At 38.6% G+C, this 18,163-nt stretch overlaps 2 protein-coding genes across 5 annotated transcripts in view; one reads left to right on the top strand and one right to left on the bottom strand.

Annotated features, from left to right (window-relative positions):
- LOC127418685 (synaptic vesicle 2-related protein-like) overlaps positions 1–2,006 on the bottom strand; it is a 44,809-nt gene extending 42,803 nt beyond the window's left edge. The window contains exon 1 of one of the 2 annotated variants that reach the window (XM_051659399.1): positions 1,844–2,006. In XM_051659399.1, the coding sequence (XP_051515359.1) occupies positions 1,844–1,878 (35 nt within the window). In that variant the 5' untranslated portion in view covers positions 1,879–2,006. The remainder of the gene's footprint in view (positions 1–1,843) is intronic. The other variant, XM_051659406.1, reaches the window with a different exon arrangement.
- LOC127418723 (ubiquitin carboxyl-terminal hydrolase 30) lies at positions 2,002–17,262 on the top strand. 3 transcript variants are annotated; one of them, XM_051659476.1, is made up of 13 exons: positions 2,002–2,152; positions 7,248–7,354; positions 7,449–7,631; positions 7,720–7,823; positions 7,969–8,067; positions 9,775–9,820; positions 9,914–10,008; positions 11,688–11,747; positions 11,893–11,979; positions 12,154–12,234; positions 12,361–12,583; positions 12,759–12,867; positions 15,974–17,262. In XM_051659476.1, exons 2-13 carry the CDS (start codon positions 7,255–7,257, stop codon positions 16,218–16,220), a joined length of 1,434 nt encoding a protein of 477 aa, XP_051515436.1. In that variant the 5' UTR covers positions 2,002–2,152; positions 7,248–7,254; the 3' UTR covers positions 16,221–17,262. The 3 variants fall into 3 exon arrangements, with proteins under 3 accessions (XP_051515436.1, XP_051515418.1, XP_051515427.1); XM_051659458.1 differs by lacking the exon at positions 2,002–2,152 and adding an exon at positions 5,428–5,519; XM_051659467.1 differs by lacking the exon at positions 2,002–2,152 and adding an exon at positions 5,526–5,666.
- Positions 17,263–18,163: the final 901 nt, after the last annotated feature.

Raw genomic sequence — 18,163 nt, 5'->3', positions numbered from 1 at the left:
CAGGACATTAATAACGTGAAAAATTACTATTACAATTTGAAAACAAAATTCAGAACTTAAACTACTTAAAAGAGTTCTCATCAAAATGACAGCTTTGCAGATCCTTGGCATTCTAGCTGTCAGTTTGTCCAGATTCTTAGGTGACATTTTACCCTACGCTTCCTTTAGCACTTGCCATTGATGTGGCTGTCTTGTCGGACACTTCTCACGCACATTACAGTCTAGCTGATCCCACAAAAGCTCAATGGGTTTAAAATCCATAACACTCTTTTCCAATTATCAGTTGTCCAATATCTGTGTTTCTTTCCCCACTCTAACCTTTTCTTTTTGTTTTTCTATTTCAAAAGTGGCTTTTTCTTTGCAATTCTTCCCATAAGGCCTGCACCTTAGTCTTCTCTTTACTGTTGTACATGAAACTGGTGTTCAGTGGGTAGAATTCAATGAAGCTGTACGCTGAGGACAAACTAGAGACTCTGATGTACTTATCCTCTTTTTAGTTGTACATTTGGGCCTTCCACATCTCTTTCTGTCCTTGTTAGAGCCAGATGTCCTTTGTCTTTGAAGACTGTAGTGTACACCTTTGTATGAAATCTTCAGTTTTTTGGCAATTTCAAGCATTGTATAGTCTTCAATCCACAAAACAATGATTGACTAGTGAGTTTCTAGAGAAGGCTGTTTCTTTTTTGCCATTTTTGACATAATATTGACCTTAAGACATGCCAGTCTATTGCGTACTGTGGCAACTCAAAAACAAACACAAAGACAATGTTAAGCTTCATTTAATGAACCAAATAGCTTTCAGCAGTGTTTGATGTAATGGCAAGTGATTTTCTAGTACCAAATTAGCAATTTAGCATGATTACTCAAGGATAAGGTATTGGAGTGATGGCTGATGGAAATGGGGCCTGTCTAGATTTGATCAAAAATGACTTTTTTCAAATAGTGATGGTGCTGTTTTTTACATCAGTAATGTCCTGACTATACTTTGTGATCAGTTAATGCAAAAACTGATTCAACTGATTTTTTTTTTTTTTTTTTTTTTTTAGAGAGAAACATTGTTGTTTGCCCAAGAAACAAAAATTGTAGGACATAAGAGACCTAAAAAAAACCCTAACCCTTGCGGTTAAGGGCATCCGTAGGATCCTTATAATAATTTTGTAAATATAAATGTATGATTCCAAAACACATTTTATGATATGTTGCTTAAGTATTTATGGTCACATTTTCAACTAATTAAAACAATCCATTATAAATAAACAATTATAAATACTACAGCCTACTATAGCCCCCCTACCCACCCCCGCTCCCAGCTCCCCACAGTTTGAGAACCACTGTGATAGGCCAGTCCAATTGGTTTTACGTAACACTATGAATTGCGAAGATTCAAAGTGATCTTGGCAGGGATTGTGATCTGTGAGCAAAATTAATATCTATAACGCAAATAAAACGTCAATATACACATATAAAACCACAACCGCAGTGTTTTCGAATGGAATGCCTAAGAGATGAACGAGAAAAACAGTAAATATGAATGGCTGTGCAGTTCTACTCAACATAACGTTTCTGTTATCAAATGAAAGCTGTTAGTTTAATCTACCTGAGCTGTTTACCAAACAGAGCACCTCTCCCAATCCATATACTGTAACACAACATGTTCATCTCCTCAAACAAAGCCGTTTTTGCAATCATTATGCAATCATTCTTTCTTAAATAAACTGTTTAAATATCAATGTCATATTTTGTAAGAGACATTCTGAGTCGCTGCTACGGTTCTGCAGATCACTATAAAGGGCAAAACGACGATATCTCAGGCTGAACGAAAAAGGATGAAATTCACACTCACGGGATCTGTCTTAACTGAAACAAATCATCGTCCATTCTCGGTCTGTTTGGTCGGGCTCCCCGTGTCTTTGTCTCATTGCCGTTACAGCGCTGATTTCAGCACCACGGGCGTGAGGACAGCTAAGAGCTCTGATAGGGGCGGTGTTGTGCTGGCATGATTTCTGCTTCTGTCGTGTCGCTGGTGGCGTTGCTCGGTCGTGCTGCTGGATCTCTGCAAAAACTGGAACGCCTATTTAATACCAGAGTAAGGCTACTGAGGGAACCGTGATTGGAATAGGTGATGTGGAATCAAGGAAATAGATGACATTCGGTAATCTTTTTCCTATTTGTGAATTTCTTTATTCATTCATTTTTATTTGATTACATTTTTTCATGACCTAGAAAGAAATAAACAAATACGCTGAAGAAACGTAGGTATATTATTTCAAAGTGCAACAAAGTTATACTAAACTTATTCGGTGTAGCCTATTGGAAGCTGAGTTATTGTTAATTTTATCTTTATAAACAATTTAAAATAATATGCTTGACTAAGTGAAAATCTAATCCTACAATCAGAATCAGAATCAGAATGAGCTTTATTGCCAAGTATGCTTACACATACAAGGAATTTGTCTTGGTGACAGGAGCTTCCAGTGTACAACAATACAAAAACAATACAAAAACAGCAGCAAGACATAGATAATAATAAAAAATAAAAAATAATTATACACATACGTACAGACACACACATACATACATACATACACACATACACATGGGTAGTGCAAATCTAATACAATCTGTTATGTACAGTGTAAATACAGTGAGAATAAGTTTAATACTTTTAAAGTGTGAAAAGAAGCTTTAAAATGGGTATGATAAAACATGACAGGTTGTAGTATTAGCCTTCCTGGGAGACTGTCGACTTTTAGTCTGTGTTGACGTACTATTTATTTATTTTTTTTATATAATTTTATTATCTTCCCTGAGGTCCACTGATAATGTTAGTAATTTATTTATTTATTTATTATTTATTTATTTATTTGTTGTCATAATTTAGTAATATATGATAATTTTCCACCCTGTCTCTGGCCCTCTGTCTGAAACGCTGTTTTGGCCTCAGCGTCTCTTTTAAACTTCAATGTAAATAGCCACTGTTATGATTGGCTAACATAGTGCAGCCCCTCAAATACAGCCATATTTGAAACTCAATCGGAAGAGAATTAACAAGCTCCACAACATTATAAAACTAAATTTCAGGGTTTACACAACGCACATCCAACTCGTTACATCTGAATATATTAAACTGTTCATTTACTGTAAGCACAGCAGCGCCATTAACTATCAAACAGTCATGACATTAGAAATATTCATGAATTAAACTGTTTACTCGTGGTTTTGCGATCGGGTCAAAGTGTTTTTAACTGCCCCATCCTTCAATAACAGTTCCTTTGCAAAGCTTGCATCGTATATTGACTGGTTCACAAGCAGTCAATGCTGATATGAGCCGAACAAAACAGACATAGTTCAAAGCAGGATGAACAAGACATGCACACATACATCAATACATACGCACATGGCACACATCGCCGGAAATGCATCAAAACGGTCAAAGATGTCCATCTAGTGCATGTTTACATATACCAACATTAAAAATAGCTCAGATGGATGCATTTGTGTTCAGAACAAAGAGATGCAACAGGATCTCTTTTTCAGAGTTGTAACTTGACAATGCGTCTTTTAAAAGCAGTGCAATATTCATGACAATGATCAAAGACGTCTGTCTAGTGCATGTTTACATACATCAACAATTAAAAATAGGGCAGATGGGCACGAAAGATGTCTGTTTAGTGCATGTTTATATACAAAAATAATTCAAAATAGTCCAGATAGGTCCCCTTTGGTGTTCAGGAATAGTTAGTAGGCCACACCAGGCCTGTCTGTCCTGCTCTCTCTCTCTCTCTGTTTATAAATGGAGTGCCAGTGGGCACTCCATTTGTAAACAGATGCAATGGCGTAAAGTACTCCTTGATGTTTTCGCTGTTGAGGCAGCTTTTGAAGCGTTTTGGTTTCAATAAATGCATTTATTGCATTTTGAATTAAGTTTTGAGTTCTGAAATGTACAGTATGTTTTTATATTAGAAAGACCTCTTATATGTCAAAATATCAAGGAAACATGACCACTTTAAGTACATTTTTTATGTCTTAATTTAACTTTTAAATAAAATACTGGTGCCAACCTAATTTAAAAATCTGTTGAATTCCATTTAGCCAAGGATAGAAAGAAAACAATTTTATTTTTTAAAATATTTTATTTATAGTTTAACCGTTTGGCCTGCCTTTATACTTCCTAGATGCAATAATAGTCTTTGAGTGGATTTCACTGTTCAGCATAGGCTTTTTTGCTACATCATGATGTTAGTCTGACATCAAACCACTACTCTTCTCCCTGTACATAAATTACTGTACCACCAAAGACCCCTCTGTCAAGCTCCTGAAGTTAGAAGATAAAACTACAGTCATCGGCCTCATCCAGTATGACGATAAGTCTGCATACAGAAGGGAGGTTGAACAGCTGGCAGTCTAATACAGTTCTACTCAGCAGTCACTGAGTCTGTCCTCTGCACTTCTATAACTGTCTGGTTTGCTTCAGCTACCAAGTCAGAAGACTTCAAAGGATAGTTCGGACAGCTGAGAGGATTATTGGTGCTCCTCTACCCACCCTGCTAGAACTGTACACATCCAGAGTGACGAAAAGGGCTGGTAAAATCACTCTTGGCTCCATTCACCCAGCACACTTCCTCTTCGAACTGTTGCCCTCTGGCCAGCGCTACAGAGCACTGAGCACCAGAAAAGCCAGGAACAGGAACAGTTTTTTCCCCTCAGGCCATCCACCACATGAACAGATAAAACGTATTTTTGACACCTAGTGTACTAATAATCCTTATAAACAGTACCAATACTAATGATATAACAGCTATGTTTTGTTAGAGGGCATAATCAAAAGTCCTGCTAACACTTATCAACTATAAATGTAATGGTATTTTCGTTGTACATATCGCGGCTTGTAAAATAAAGCCAAAGACCATTTTATTTATTTACAAATTAGCGAGCGTAACGGTCAACTAGCATGTTACGCCGGTAAGTCACCATTAGCGGATACCATACAAATGAATGGGGTGAGCCGTAAACTAAAACCTACCTGTCGCAAAATTCTCCGTGTATTCTTTTATAAAACAGCAACTGTATCGTAATTAACTCTACACATAGTAAATTCCCAAGTGATTGTTTAGTGTAAAATATGTTGAAGATTAGCGGACAAGCGCTCAATTTATTAGGTGATGAGCTGTTTCCTTAAAAGCAGTTTATTCAGCACACTGAAGCATCTCCTTCATAGACATCCATTCAACAACAACAAAAACGGCATCTTGTCTTCTCGCCAGAGTACCGCCCACCGCCGCGTTATGCTATTTTATGCAAAGATTTTAAAATTGGTAGAAGGGCTCTGATAAAGCTTTCTGCCTTTCATCATTTCCGCCTACGTCATTTCAAACGTCCGCCTCCTAGCAAAGTCCGTTGGACAACAATACGCAATGTTTAGTTCCGCACATCCAGGCACTGTGAAATATGCCTTGGTGCAAACAGGGAACTATAGACAAGCTTGTCCGAGAGTTTCTACGCACTGGATCCGCTGCAAGGTTCGACTTTCTGTTGACACTTGTATCATGACAGCGGTATATTGCGTCTGTGTAGCTCAGCTGGATGTAGGAAAGGACTGTAAACATGGTGCAAGCTGTTGCACTGAAGGCCAGGACACATTCGCTTTGATGATAGACCAGTATTGGGTCAGTCTGTGGGTCGTAATTCGTTGAGCATCATAGATGAATGAACTAGCGATACTATATTGAATTTTGGTCTTTAGTCGGCGTTTAGCTGTTTTTTTCTTTTCAAAGCATGATAGCCGTTAACAGTAGGGTATTAAAAAAAAAAAAAAAAATAGTACAGCAACAACATACTTTGATTTTTCAACGGCTTTTTGAACTAAATAAAAAGGGTGGTGTTCATATCTGTCTTAACAAAATATCTTATTTAGCCCTCACTAATATGTATCTAACGATTCAGGAAGGTTCAATCCAACATACAGCATGAATTTGATGAGAATCTGTCCTGAAGTTGTGGTTTTGTGTTTTGTACTTGTAGACAAAAGTCCGTTTTAAGTGTAATAATGGCTTGTGGGTTTGTCAGAGAGCAAGGCTAAATGTAAAAACAGCTGTCAAGGTCTGCTGTCTGCCACAGGTGTCCCTATGACCTAAGACACTGCATGCTTGTGACCATTATACATGTGCTGTGATGTTTTTTTTAAATGCTATTAAACTTTGTCATCATTACATTTCTCTTCACTCATCTGTGCAATCCATTAAAGGAATATTCCAGGTTCAATACAAGTTCAGCTGAATAGACAGCATTTGTGGCATAATATTGATTATCACAAAAATTAATTTCGACTTGTCTCTCCTTTCATTTTTTTTTATTTTTTTAATTGTATCCCATTTTCTCCCAATCTGGAATGCCCAATTCCCACTACTTAGCAGGTCCCCGTGGTGGCGTGGTTACTCACCTCAATCCGGGTGGCAGAGGACAAGTCTCAGTTGCCTCCGCTTCTGAGACTGTCTATCCACGCATCTTATCACATGGCTCGCTGTGCATGACACCGCAAAGACTCACAGCATGTGGAGGCTCATGCTACTCTCCGCGATCCACGCACAACTTTCCATGCGCCCCATTGAGAGCGAGAACCCCTGATCGCGACCACGAAGAGGTTATCCCATGTGACTCTACCCTCCCTAGCAACCGGGCCAATTTGGTTGCTTAGGAGACCTGGCTGGAGTCACTCAGCACACCCTGGATTCGAACTCGCGACTCCAGGGGTGGTAGTCAGCATCAATACTCGCTGAACTACCCAGGCCCCCTGTGTCCCTACTTTTATAAAAAATAAAAAAAAAAAAAAAAATTATGTTGATTTTAAAGTTTATGGCATTACATCATCATGTCAGCTAAGTTGTATATTGGATATAACTTTACCCAAAAAAAGGTTTTTATCACACTAAAATCATGTCAAAACATATTGTTTAGGTCTTGTGGCTATACTTTTGAAACAGTGAGTATTTCAATGTTTATGGATTGGCCCCATTCACGTCCATTGTAAGTGCCTCACTGTAACCTCTTGTTTTTGTTTTGTTTGTTTTTTAAAGAAAAGGAGGGACAAGTCGGAATACGTTTTTGTGGTAATCAATATATGCCACAACTGCTGTCGATTGAGCTTCACTTGTATTGAACTCAAAATATTCCTTTATATAAACAAAAATTTGCAGGTTTAAAACAAAGAACAGTTACATGATCAACCCAAACTTTTCTTTCTGTTTCAGGAACAAGATGATTAAAAACTGGGGTGTTATTGGTGGAATAGCTGCTGCTATGGCGGCTGGAGTTTATGTTTTATGGGGGCCAATTTCAGAGAGAAAAAAGAGAAAGGGTGAATAGTTTAATTTTGCTGATTATTTCTGTAGCACTAAACACCATACAATCTTTGCAAGGAGTTTCTTTTTAACCTATCCTTTCTCTCACAGGTATGGTTCCTGGTCTACTTAATCTGGGGAACACATGTTTTATGAACTCACTACTCCAGGGCCTGGCAGCATGCCCTTCCTTCATCAGATGGCTTGAAGACTTAACAAGTGAAAGCAGCATCCATCCAGAGAGAGCAGAGAGAGACACTCAACTGTCCAGATCTTTGATGCACTTACTTAAAGGTTATCTCCCTTCCAATAATAACAAACACAGTCACATACAATGTGAATGAACACTAACAGGTTTGTCCATCTTACCTTTATTCGACAGCCCTATCGAGTCATGGTCATGGAGAAGATGAGGTTTTAGATGCAGGATGTCTGTTAGAAGCTCTCAGACTTTACAGATGGCACATCCGCTCCTTTGAGGAACAGGTAGGGTATTTCTATGGATTTTTTTTTTTTTTTTTAAGATTTCAAATCATCTGTAATGTTTTTACATCCTTAGCTCTAATTGTGGATCTTGATTTAGAAACATACCAATTTTTATCGTGCTATCTTTTATGGCTTTTATCCTCAGGATGCTCATGAGCTCTTCCATGTTCTCACATCCTCACTGGAGGAAGAAAGGGAACGCAAACCCAGAGTCACTCACTTATTTGACATGCAAACACTGGAGGTAAACAAGAGTTGTCACCTTTAATGCAATATTAGGGCACACAAAAAGAGTATGAAAACTCTTTAGAGTTCATGTAGTTTACATAGACATACTTACAGGTGCATCTCAATAAATTAGAATGTTGTGAAAAAGTTCATTTATTTCAGTAATTCAACTCAAATTGTGAAACTCGTGTATAAAATAAATTCAGTGCACACAGACTGAAGTAGTTTAAGTCTTTGGTTCTTTTAATTGTGATGATTTTGGCTCACATTTAACAAAAACCCACCAATTCACTATCTCAAAAAATTAGAATACATCATAAGACCAATAAAAAAAAAACATTTTTAGTGAATTGTTGGCCTTCTGGAAAGTATGTTCATTTACTGTATATGTACTCAATACTTGGTAGGGGCTCCTTTTGCTTTAATTACTGCCTCAATTCGGCGTGGCATGGAGGTGATCAGTTTGTGGCACTGCTGAGGTGGTATGGAAGCCCAGGATTCTTTGACAGTGGCCTTCAGCTCATCTGCATTTTTTGGTCTCTTGTTTCTCATTTTCCTCTTGACAATACCCCATAGATTCTCTATGGGGTTCAGGTCTGGTGAGTTTGCTGGCCAGTCAAGCACACCAACACCATGGTCATTTAACCAACTTTTGGTGCTTTTGGCAGTGTGGGCAGGTGCCAAATCCTGCTGGAAAATGAAATCAGCATCTTTAAAAAGCTGGTCAGCAGAAGAAAGCATGAAGTGCTCCAAAATTTCTTGGTAAACGGGTGCAGTGACTTTGGTTTTCAAAAAACACAATGGACCAACACCAGCAGATGACATTGCACCCCAAATCATCACAGACTGTGGAAACTTAACACTGGACTTCAAGCAACTTGGGCTATGAGCTTCTCCACCCTTCCTCCAGACTCTAGGACCTTGGTTTCCAAATGAAATACAAAACTTGCTCTCATCTGAAAAGAGGACTTTGGACCACTGGGCAACAGTCCAGTTCTTCTTCTCCTTAGCCCAGGTAAGATGCCTCTGACGTTGTCTGTGGTTCAGGAGTGGCTTAACAAGAGGAATACGTCAACTGTAGCCAAATTCCTTGACACGTCTGTGTGTGGTGGCTCTTGATGCCTTGACCCCAGCCTCAGTCCATTCCTTGTGAAGTTCACCCAAATTCTTGAATCGATTTTGCTTGACAATCCTCATAAGGCTGTGGTTCTCTTGGTTGGTTGTGCATCTTTTTCTTCCACACTTTTTGCTTCCACTCAACTTTCTGTTAACATGCTTGGATACAGCACTCTGTGAACAGCCAGCTTCTTTGGCAATGAATGTTTGTGGCTTACCCTCCTTGTGAAGGGTGTCAATGATTGTCTTCTGGACAACTGTCAGATCAGCAGTCTTCCCCATGATTGTGTAGCCTAGTGAACCAAACTGAGAGACCATTTTGAAGGCTCAGGAAACCTTTGCAGGTGTTTTGAGTTGATTAGCTGATTGGCATGTCACCATATTCTAATTTTTTGAGATAGTGAATTGGTGGGTTTTTGTTAAATGTGAGCCAAAATCATCACAATTAAAAGAACCAAAGACTTAAACTACTTCAGTCTGTGTGCACTGAATTTCTTTAATACACGAGTTTCACAATTTGAGTTGAATTACTGAAATAAATGAACTTTTCCATGACATTCTAATTTATTGAGATGCACCTGTATATCCCTCCTGTTAATGCTTGCAGATGTCTGTGGAGTACAAGGAAAAAAACATAAGCTGCAGAAGTGGAGGTAAATAAGGATTATTTTCTTCTTCTTTAAAAAAGACATTAAGATTGTATGCTTATTCGCTGAATTTAGTTAATTTTACTCTTTCATCTCCAGGTCCGTCACATCCTATTCCGAGTTTATGGAGGACTCGGCACCCTTTCCATGGGCGGTTAACAAGTTATATGGCTTGCAAGCGCTGTGAAAAGCAGGTGATCTAATTCAGGCTAAAACAAAGATTTTAAACCATGCTCGGATGGGATACATTTTTTTTTTTTTTTTCAAAATATTGATAACTACAGTCTTGACCAACACAAAATAGGTATAGTTTGAAAGCTCAGAAGCTTTACTTAACAATGCATTTAGGCATTATGACCAAAACTGAACAAGTGCCTTGAAATTTGCAGACAAATCAGAAGTGTTCCGTTTTGATAATTTATGAAAAATGATGCAATGCCCATATTATTGTAATCAGTAAAAACATCAAACTCATCAAATAGCCATGTGTCATATGTTGTTGGAAAGTTCTCAAAGAGCAGAAAACAACCAGCCTTGTTTTACTCACAGACAAAAATATAGCTATGTCTTTGACATCTATGTTGGTGTTGCTTATATGCCGCGTTATCGCTTATAACTTTACGAAAAATAAACAGAACAAAATATCACATAGCATTACTTAGAGGAGGCAGTTATCTTTCAAACAAGCCCACACATAAGGTAGTTGGATGCAAAGGTCATTAGATAACCCACATGAAGCACAATGTTACATATGGCAACAGGAGATGGTGCCAAGTAAATGACACAGACTCAATGATGCAGACTCAATGAGTCAAATGGCACTCATTCTGTGAAACCTCATTACTAAAATTATGTTTGCATGCTATGCAAACCTTTAGTCATTGTTGTGTTTGCATGTGTAATTAGTTCTTATGTTCAATTATTATGTTTTTTATTTGTGTGGAGAGGCTTTTGTACACTAGGATAAATTATTTTTGTAATGCTATAACTTTAATTGCTTTGTCGTATCTACACAAACTTATTCTCTGTTACAGTTTACATGATTTAGAACAAAACAAAAGCATTTTCTTCAGAGCCACCTTATTTACACCCAGAGATATATAATGTCAAATCAGAAAAATAAGAAAAAAAGTAAATTTTTGGCTTAAGTTTTTTTGTAATTTTTCAGCAGTTTATTAGGCTGAGAGTCTCAGAATGTATCATAATCTATATCATTAAAAAACTGAAAGGTTTGCTTTAAAATGACACCAAAGACTTGATCCTCCTTGTTTTTTTTGTTTTTTTATGTTGTTGTTGTTTTTTTGTCAAGTTATAAGCCTTTAATTTTGGGTATGCCACTGAAACAGGAAAACTTTAAAAACCCTCAGAGTCATGCTGAGTGACTCCAGTCAGGCTTCCTAAGCAACCAATTGGCCCGGTTGCTAGGGTGGGTGGAGTCACGTTGAGTTAACCTCCTCGTGGTCACTATAATGTGGTTCTCGCTCTCGGTGGGGCGCGCGGTGAGTTGTGCGTGGATGCCGCGGAGAATAGCATGAAGCCTCCACACGCGCTGTCTCCATTGTAACGCGCTCAACAAGCCATGTGATTAGATGCACGGAGGCAACTGAGATTCGTCCTCCACCACCCGGATTGAGGCGAGTCACTACACCACCACGAGGAGCGCATTGGGAATTGGGCATTCCAAATTGGGGAGAAAAGGGGAGAAGGAAAGAAAAAACACCCTCACAGCTTAAATGGTTAAAGAATCATCTATAATTTAAATAAACATTTCATTTATTAGTTGAATAGAATCTCTGACCTCTTTTTGAAACAATACATTTGTTGGGAAAGTTCTGATAGCCTTCTCCTCATTATATGCCATTCTTGATTTCAGAATCCGGTGCACTATGATTCTTTTGACAGCCTGTCTCTTTCTATTCCTTCAGTTCAGTGGGTGAGTAAATTTGTTCTAACGATACACCGTTGCAAACCTCAAATAATTTGTGATAAAAACAAATATGAACCTTTGACAAGCACATTTAGAGAATTTATGAATGTTTTTTTTAGTTGGCAACACTGGCATTCTATTGTTCCTTTAGGGCCGACCTGTTACTCTAGACCAGTGTCTTCAGCATTTCATCTCCTCTGAAACCATCAAAGAGGTGGAATGTGGAAACTGTACCAAGGTATGATACTGCGTATGGTTTGGAAGGCAATGAATAATAACTGAATGTTTAAAAAATATATATATATAATCAGTGACGTTAATTGAGTATTACTGCTTTACCGCATCAGTTCCAGTAAAACTGACATTACTTTGTTAAAATTCTTAAACTTTTCATCTTTCTGTCCCTTAAAAGCAACAGGCTGGAGAGCTTGTGAACGAACAAGACCTTGAGAGTCAGAGGACAACATTTGTTAAGCAGCTGAAACTTGGAAAGGTAGATGTAACTGTAATTCTCTTTGAGACCAACAACCTTTCCCAAACTTTGACTGCTACCGTGTAGCAGAGTCGGCACTCTTAAATAACCTCCTGTTTGTTTTTGTGTGTTTCTTTTTGCATTTAGTTGCCTCAGTGCCTCTGCATACATTTGCAGAGGCTGACGTGGTCTAAAGAGGGCACTCCTATAAAGAGACAAGAGCATGTTCAATTTACAGAGTATTTGTCTATGGATCGATACAAACACTGTACTGCTGGCCAGAACCTGCAGAGGACCTGTAGAACAAATAAGACTGTGTCTGCGAAAGCTGTCAGGGAACAAAAAGACAAACCCGTTGCCAATGGTGTTGGTAAGAGAAGCTGTGAACTCTTTTGCATCGTTGTACATTTTGTATCAGCATCACAAAGTGGTGCTGTTATCTAGATCTATGAAGATGGATTTACTCACAGATCTATAAACCTTAAAATATCATTGTGACTGTTGCTTTGTTATCTTTGAGTGTCTCATTACATCTTCATTTGCAGATCCAGAACACTGTAACAACAACAAGACGCAGTCTAATGGAACCTTTCCCTCTGTCTTTCTACATTCACCAGGACTGAGCTCAAAGTTTAACCTCACTTATGACTACAGGTACATGTATATTAATGCAAGGAATATAGAGAACATTTTTGAAAATGTTTTTAATTTTGCTTCTTATACACCGATCAGCCACAACATTAAAACCACCTGCCTAATATTGTGTTGGTCCCTCTCGTGCCACCAAAACAGCGCCAACTCGCATCTCAGAATAGCATTCTGAGATGCTATTCTTCTCACCACAATTGTACAGAGCGGTTATCTGAGTTACCGTAGACTTTCTCATCAACAAGTCATTTCCGTCCACTGAACTGTTGTGTGTGAAAATCCCATGAGATCAGCAGTTACAGAAATACTCAAACCAGCCCATCTGGTACCAACAATCATGCCACGCTCCAAATTACTGAGATCACATTTTTCCCCATTCTGATGGTTGATGTGAACATTAACTGAAGCTCCTGCATGATTTTATGCACTGCACTGCTGCCACACATTTGGCTGATTAGATAATCGATGGATGATTGTTGGTGCCAGACAGGCTGGTTTGAGTATTTCTGTAACTGCTGATCTCCTGGGATTTTCACACACAACATTCTCTAAAATTTACTCAGAATGGTGCCAAAAACAAAAAAACATCTAGTGAGCAGCAGTTCTGTGGACGGAAATGTCTTGTTGATGAGAGAGGTCAACAGAGAATGGCTAGACTGGTTCGAACTGACAAAGTCTACGGTAACTCAGATAACCGCTCTCAATTGTGGTGAGCAGAATAGCATCTCAGAATGCTATTCTGAGAGGTTGGCGCTGTTTTTGCGGCACGAGGGGGACCTACACAATATTAGGCAGGTGATTTTAATGTTGTGGCTGATCGGTGTATGCTTACAGATGCACTCAGTAATTTTTGTTTATGTTCTGCTGGCTGATATATATACACTATATTGCCAAAAGTATTCGCTCACCCATCCAAATAATTGAATTCAGGTGTTCCAATCACTTCCATGGCCACAGGTGTATAAAATGAAGCACCTAGGCATGCAGACTGCTTCTACAAACATTTGTGAAAGAATGGGCCGCTCTCGGGAGCTCAGTGAATTCCAGCGTGGTACTGTGATAGGATGCCCCTGTGCAACAAGTCCAGTCGTGAAATTTCCTCGCTACTAAATATTCCACAGTCAACTGTCAGTGGTATTATAACAAAGTGGAAGCGATTGGGAATGACAGCAACTCAGCCACGAAGTGGTAGGCCATGTAAAATGACAGAGCAGGGTCAGCGGATGCTGAGGTACATAGTGCGCAGAGGTCGCCAACTTTCTGCAGAGTCAATCGCTACAGACCTCCAAAGTTCATGTGGCCTTCAGATTAGCTCAAGAACAGTGCGTAGAGAGCTTCATGGAATGGGTTTCCATGGCCGAGCAGCTGCATCCAAGCCATACATCACCAAGTGCAATGCAAAGCGTCGGATGCAGTGGTGTAAAGCACGCCATCACTGGACTCTAGAGCAGTGGAGACGCGTTCTCTGGAGTGACGAATCACGCTTCTTCACCTGGCAATCTGTTGGACGAGTCTGGGTTTGGCGGTTGCCAGGAGAACGGTACTTGTCTGACTGCATTGTGCCAACTGTGAAGTTTGGTGGAGGGGGGATTATGGTGTGGGGTTGTTTTTCAGGAGCTGGGCTTGGCCCCTTAGTTCCAGTGAAAGGAACTCTGAATGTTTCAGCATACCAAGAGATTTTGGACAATTCCATGCTCCCAACTTTGTGGGAACAGTTTGGGGATGGCCCCTTCCTGTTCCAACATGACTGCGCCCCAGTGCACAAAGCAAGGTCCATAAAGACATGGATGAGTGAGTTTGGTGTGGAAGAACTTGACTGGCCTGCACAGAGTCCTGACCTCAACCCGATAAAGCACCTTTGGGATGAATTAGAGCGAAGACTGCGAGCCAGGCCTTCTCGTCCAACATCAGTGTCTGACCTCACAAATGCGCTTCTGGAAGAATGGTCAAAAATTCCCATAAACACACTCCTAAACCTTGTGGAAAGCCTTCCCAGAAGAGTTGAAGCTGTTATAGCTGCAAAGGGTGGACCGACATCATATTAAACCCTATGGATTAAGAATGGGATGTCACTTAAGTTCATATGCGTCTAAAGGCAGATGAGCGAATACTTTTGGCAATATAGTGTATATATATATATATATATATATATATATATATATATATATATATATATATATATATAAATAACAGTTACAGGAAGGTACTTACAATGGAAGTGAATGGGGCCAGTCCATAAATGCAAAATTTTTACACAAGACATGATTTAAGTGTTAAAATTGCTTACTGATCTTATCTGTGTAAAGTTATATCCCATACTGGAATTACAGGATTTCGTTGTCATGATGTAAAATGTGTTGAATGGGAAAAATTACCTTGCCTTTAGAGTGTGCCTTTAAAGGAATATTCCGGGTTCAATACAAATTCAATCGAAAGCATTTGTGGCACAATGTTGATTACCACAAAAATGAATTTCGAATTGACCCTCATTTTTTTTAAAGAAAAAAAGAAAAAATCTGGGTTACAGTGAGGCACTTACAATGGAAGTGAATGGGGCCAATCCATAAACAGTAAAATAATTACTGTTTCAAAAGTATTGCCATAAAATATAAGCAATATATGTTTTATCGCTTGCTTGTCTTTTCTGTGTAAAGTTATATCCAGTTTACGTTGCCATGACAATATAACGCCATAAACACTAAAACCCATAAATGACCATAAAAACAACGAATTAAACAACTTTACAGCTTAAATAATACACAAGTTTTAACAGAAAATGAATGTAAGTGCTTTTATAAAATTATAAGCTTCACATTTCTGTTTAAACTCTCCAAACATTGGCCTCATTCACTTCCATTGTAAGCGCCTCACTGTTATTTTTTTTTTTTTTTTTTATAAAGAAAATGAGAATCAAGTCGAAATAAATGTTTGTGGTTATCAGCATTATGCCACAAATACTGTCGATTGTGATGAACTTGTATTGAACCCAGAATATTCCTTTAAGGATTTTTATGCCTCAAGGAAAAGTTCTATCCTGAAGGATGTAAGGGAAATGTGACCTATTTGAAATTTGTTTCTATATTAACATAATAACTTTCTCTCCTGACTCCAGCCCTTCAGAGTATCTTTTCCGGTTAATGGCTGTGCTGGTTCACCACGGTGATATGCACTCGGGACATTTTATCACTTACCGCCGCTGCCCTGCCGCGCCCCGTGGAACCTCTCCGTTCAGCTCCCAGTGGCTCTGGGTATCGGATGATTCTGTGAGGAAAGCAAGCCTGCAGGAGGCGCTCTCCTCCAGCGCATATTTGCTCTTTTACGAGCGAGTGCAAAGGCCTGGTCTGAAGGTAGAAGAGTAGGGTCAGGACGGGTTAGTTATTCTTCCTTTACGTTCTGTAATAGCCTCATGTGTCATTCTAAGCTAGAGCGTTAATCCTCGCTCCTCTCCGTGCCAGGCCAAACTGCTATGGCCAAGTGCAATCAGGCATCCCTGTGCATTCAGTTTGGCATGTGTTTCTTTGCATGTTGTTACTGATCTCTCTCTGTGAGAATGAGAGCGGAAAGCGGAGGGTGCTGCTCATCCTAGTTTCCTCCTTAATCTTGATTAACATCTATGACTATGGCATTTGTTTTTTGTTCTTTTAAACTTCTCTTGCTATTTGTAGCAGCCAGGTGCATAGGAATGATGCCAGTCAGAATTTCTCTCTAACAATGATGTGGTGTTAGCACAGATGTATAATCCTGGTATTTAGCCAGCAAAAACTCTATATTGTATAATGTTATTTAGAGGCAAATTGGCCCTGGTTTGTTGCCTTGAGCATGGTGTCATAATTTGCTGGGAAGAAAGACTTTGATTCTCATGCAGTTTACAAAACTTAATATATAATTATCAGTCCTTGATTATGTATTACCCAACATAATTAATTAGTTTACATATGTCCTTCAATAGTTAGCACATGTAACAGTCCTTTGTATAATTTCAAATCCACTAAGATGTTTTTGTGACACATTTGTAAATTAATCAAGAGAAAACTTAAAATCACAAGATGTATCTATAATGTGTAAGTCCTTTGTCCTTATGAACATTTTTGCAGTTTTTTGTATGTTTGACATACCCCATGTCATTTTAACTTAATGCAAACCTTGCAGGAATATGGGAATTCAACTCTTCAACCCTTTTGTCCAGATGTTGCCAGCTTGCATTAATCTAAAAATCTGGAGGATTTACCAATTAGATTTTGTGCAGACAAAACATTTTCTTGTATGTCATTTCAAGTGTTATTCTGTAAATGTATTGTTACAAGTTAATTGTACATGATGCTATTTGCACTACAGTATATTTTTATGATATTGGTGTGTATGGATGAATGTTTTTCATGTGTAAATTAAATAAATAAAATCTGCAACTGTAATATTTCCTTTCTCTGCATTCCACCATCTTGCATGGTTTTCCAAATCACAGGCTACAACCTTTTGCTGTTTTTTGCGTCTATTCGTATTGACATGCAATTTTTTAACTTAAGCCTATGAGATTTGAGAGCTATGGCGGAGGAGAAGTGTTTCAGCAAATACTAGTTAAAATATTTGCCTGTTCCACACACAAAGCTATCATATAAGCTTCAGAAAACTTGGAAGATAGCATACAAATTGTATGGACTACTTTTATGATGCTTTTTTGTCTTTTTGGAACTTGACAGCCTCGGTTGGCCTGTCCTCATTCACTTTCATTGTATGGAAAAGACCAACCAGAACATTTAGCAAAATATTGCCTTTTGAAAAAAAAAGTCATATGGATTTGGAAGGACTTGAGTTTTTCAGAACACAAATAACTCCACAAAACACGAGTTGTAAAAAATTAGGTGTGATCTAGAACCTTATACAGAGTATGCCAAGCACTTCTCGGCCAGTATAATAGTACGTTAACATTAAACGGTGAATGCTTCTGTGTAGTAAAAAAAAAAAGTAAAATGTGTTCCATTTGGGACGATACTATTTTGAAAATTCATAGACTACACAGCCGAGTGCATAGTATATAGTGTCATTTGGGACACAGCTAAGGTCTTTTTCTTTAAGAGGTTATTTGGCCTGTCTCTTTAAGAGACAACAGTTGAAGTTGAGGGCGTGGTCATATAGAAGTAGACCAGTACCATTGTTCTGAAATGTTTGGTTTCTGAGATTTGGTTGCACTGGGCGGAGCATACATGAATATTCATGAGTTTCCTGTTTCGTGTTAAAGCGACACTGAAAATATTATTGCCTGCTCCCCGGATAACAATTCAACTAAACTAGGTTTTAGGAAAGA

This window comes from Myxocyprinus asiaticus, chromosome 3 (genome assembly GCF_019703515.2).
Source record: "Myxocyprinus asiaticus isolate MX2 ecotype Aquarium Trade chromosome 3, UBuf_Myxa_2, whole genome shotgun sequence".
NCBI classification, from domain to species: Eukaryota; Metazoa; Chordata; class Actinopteri; order Cypriniformes; family Catostomidae; genus Myxocyprinus; species Myxocyprinus asiaticus.
Note: the sequence above shows the minus strand (reverse complement) of the source record. Positions and strands in the feature narration are given on the sequence as shown.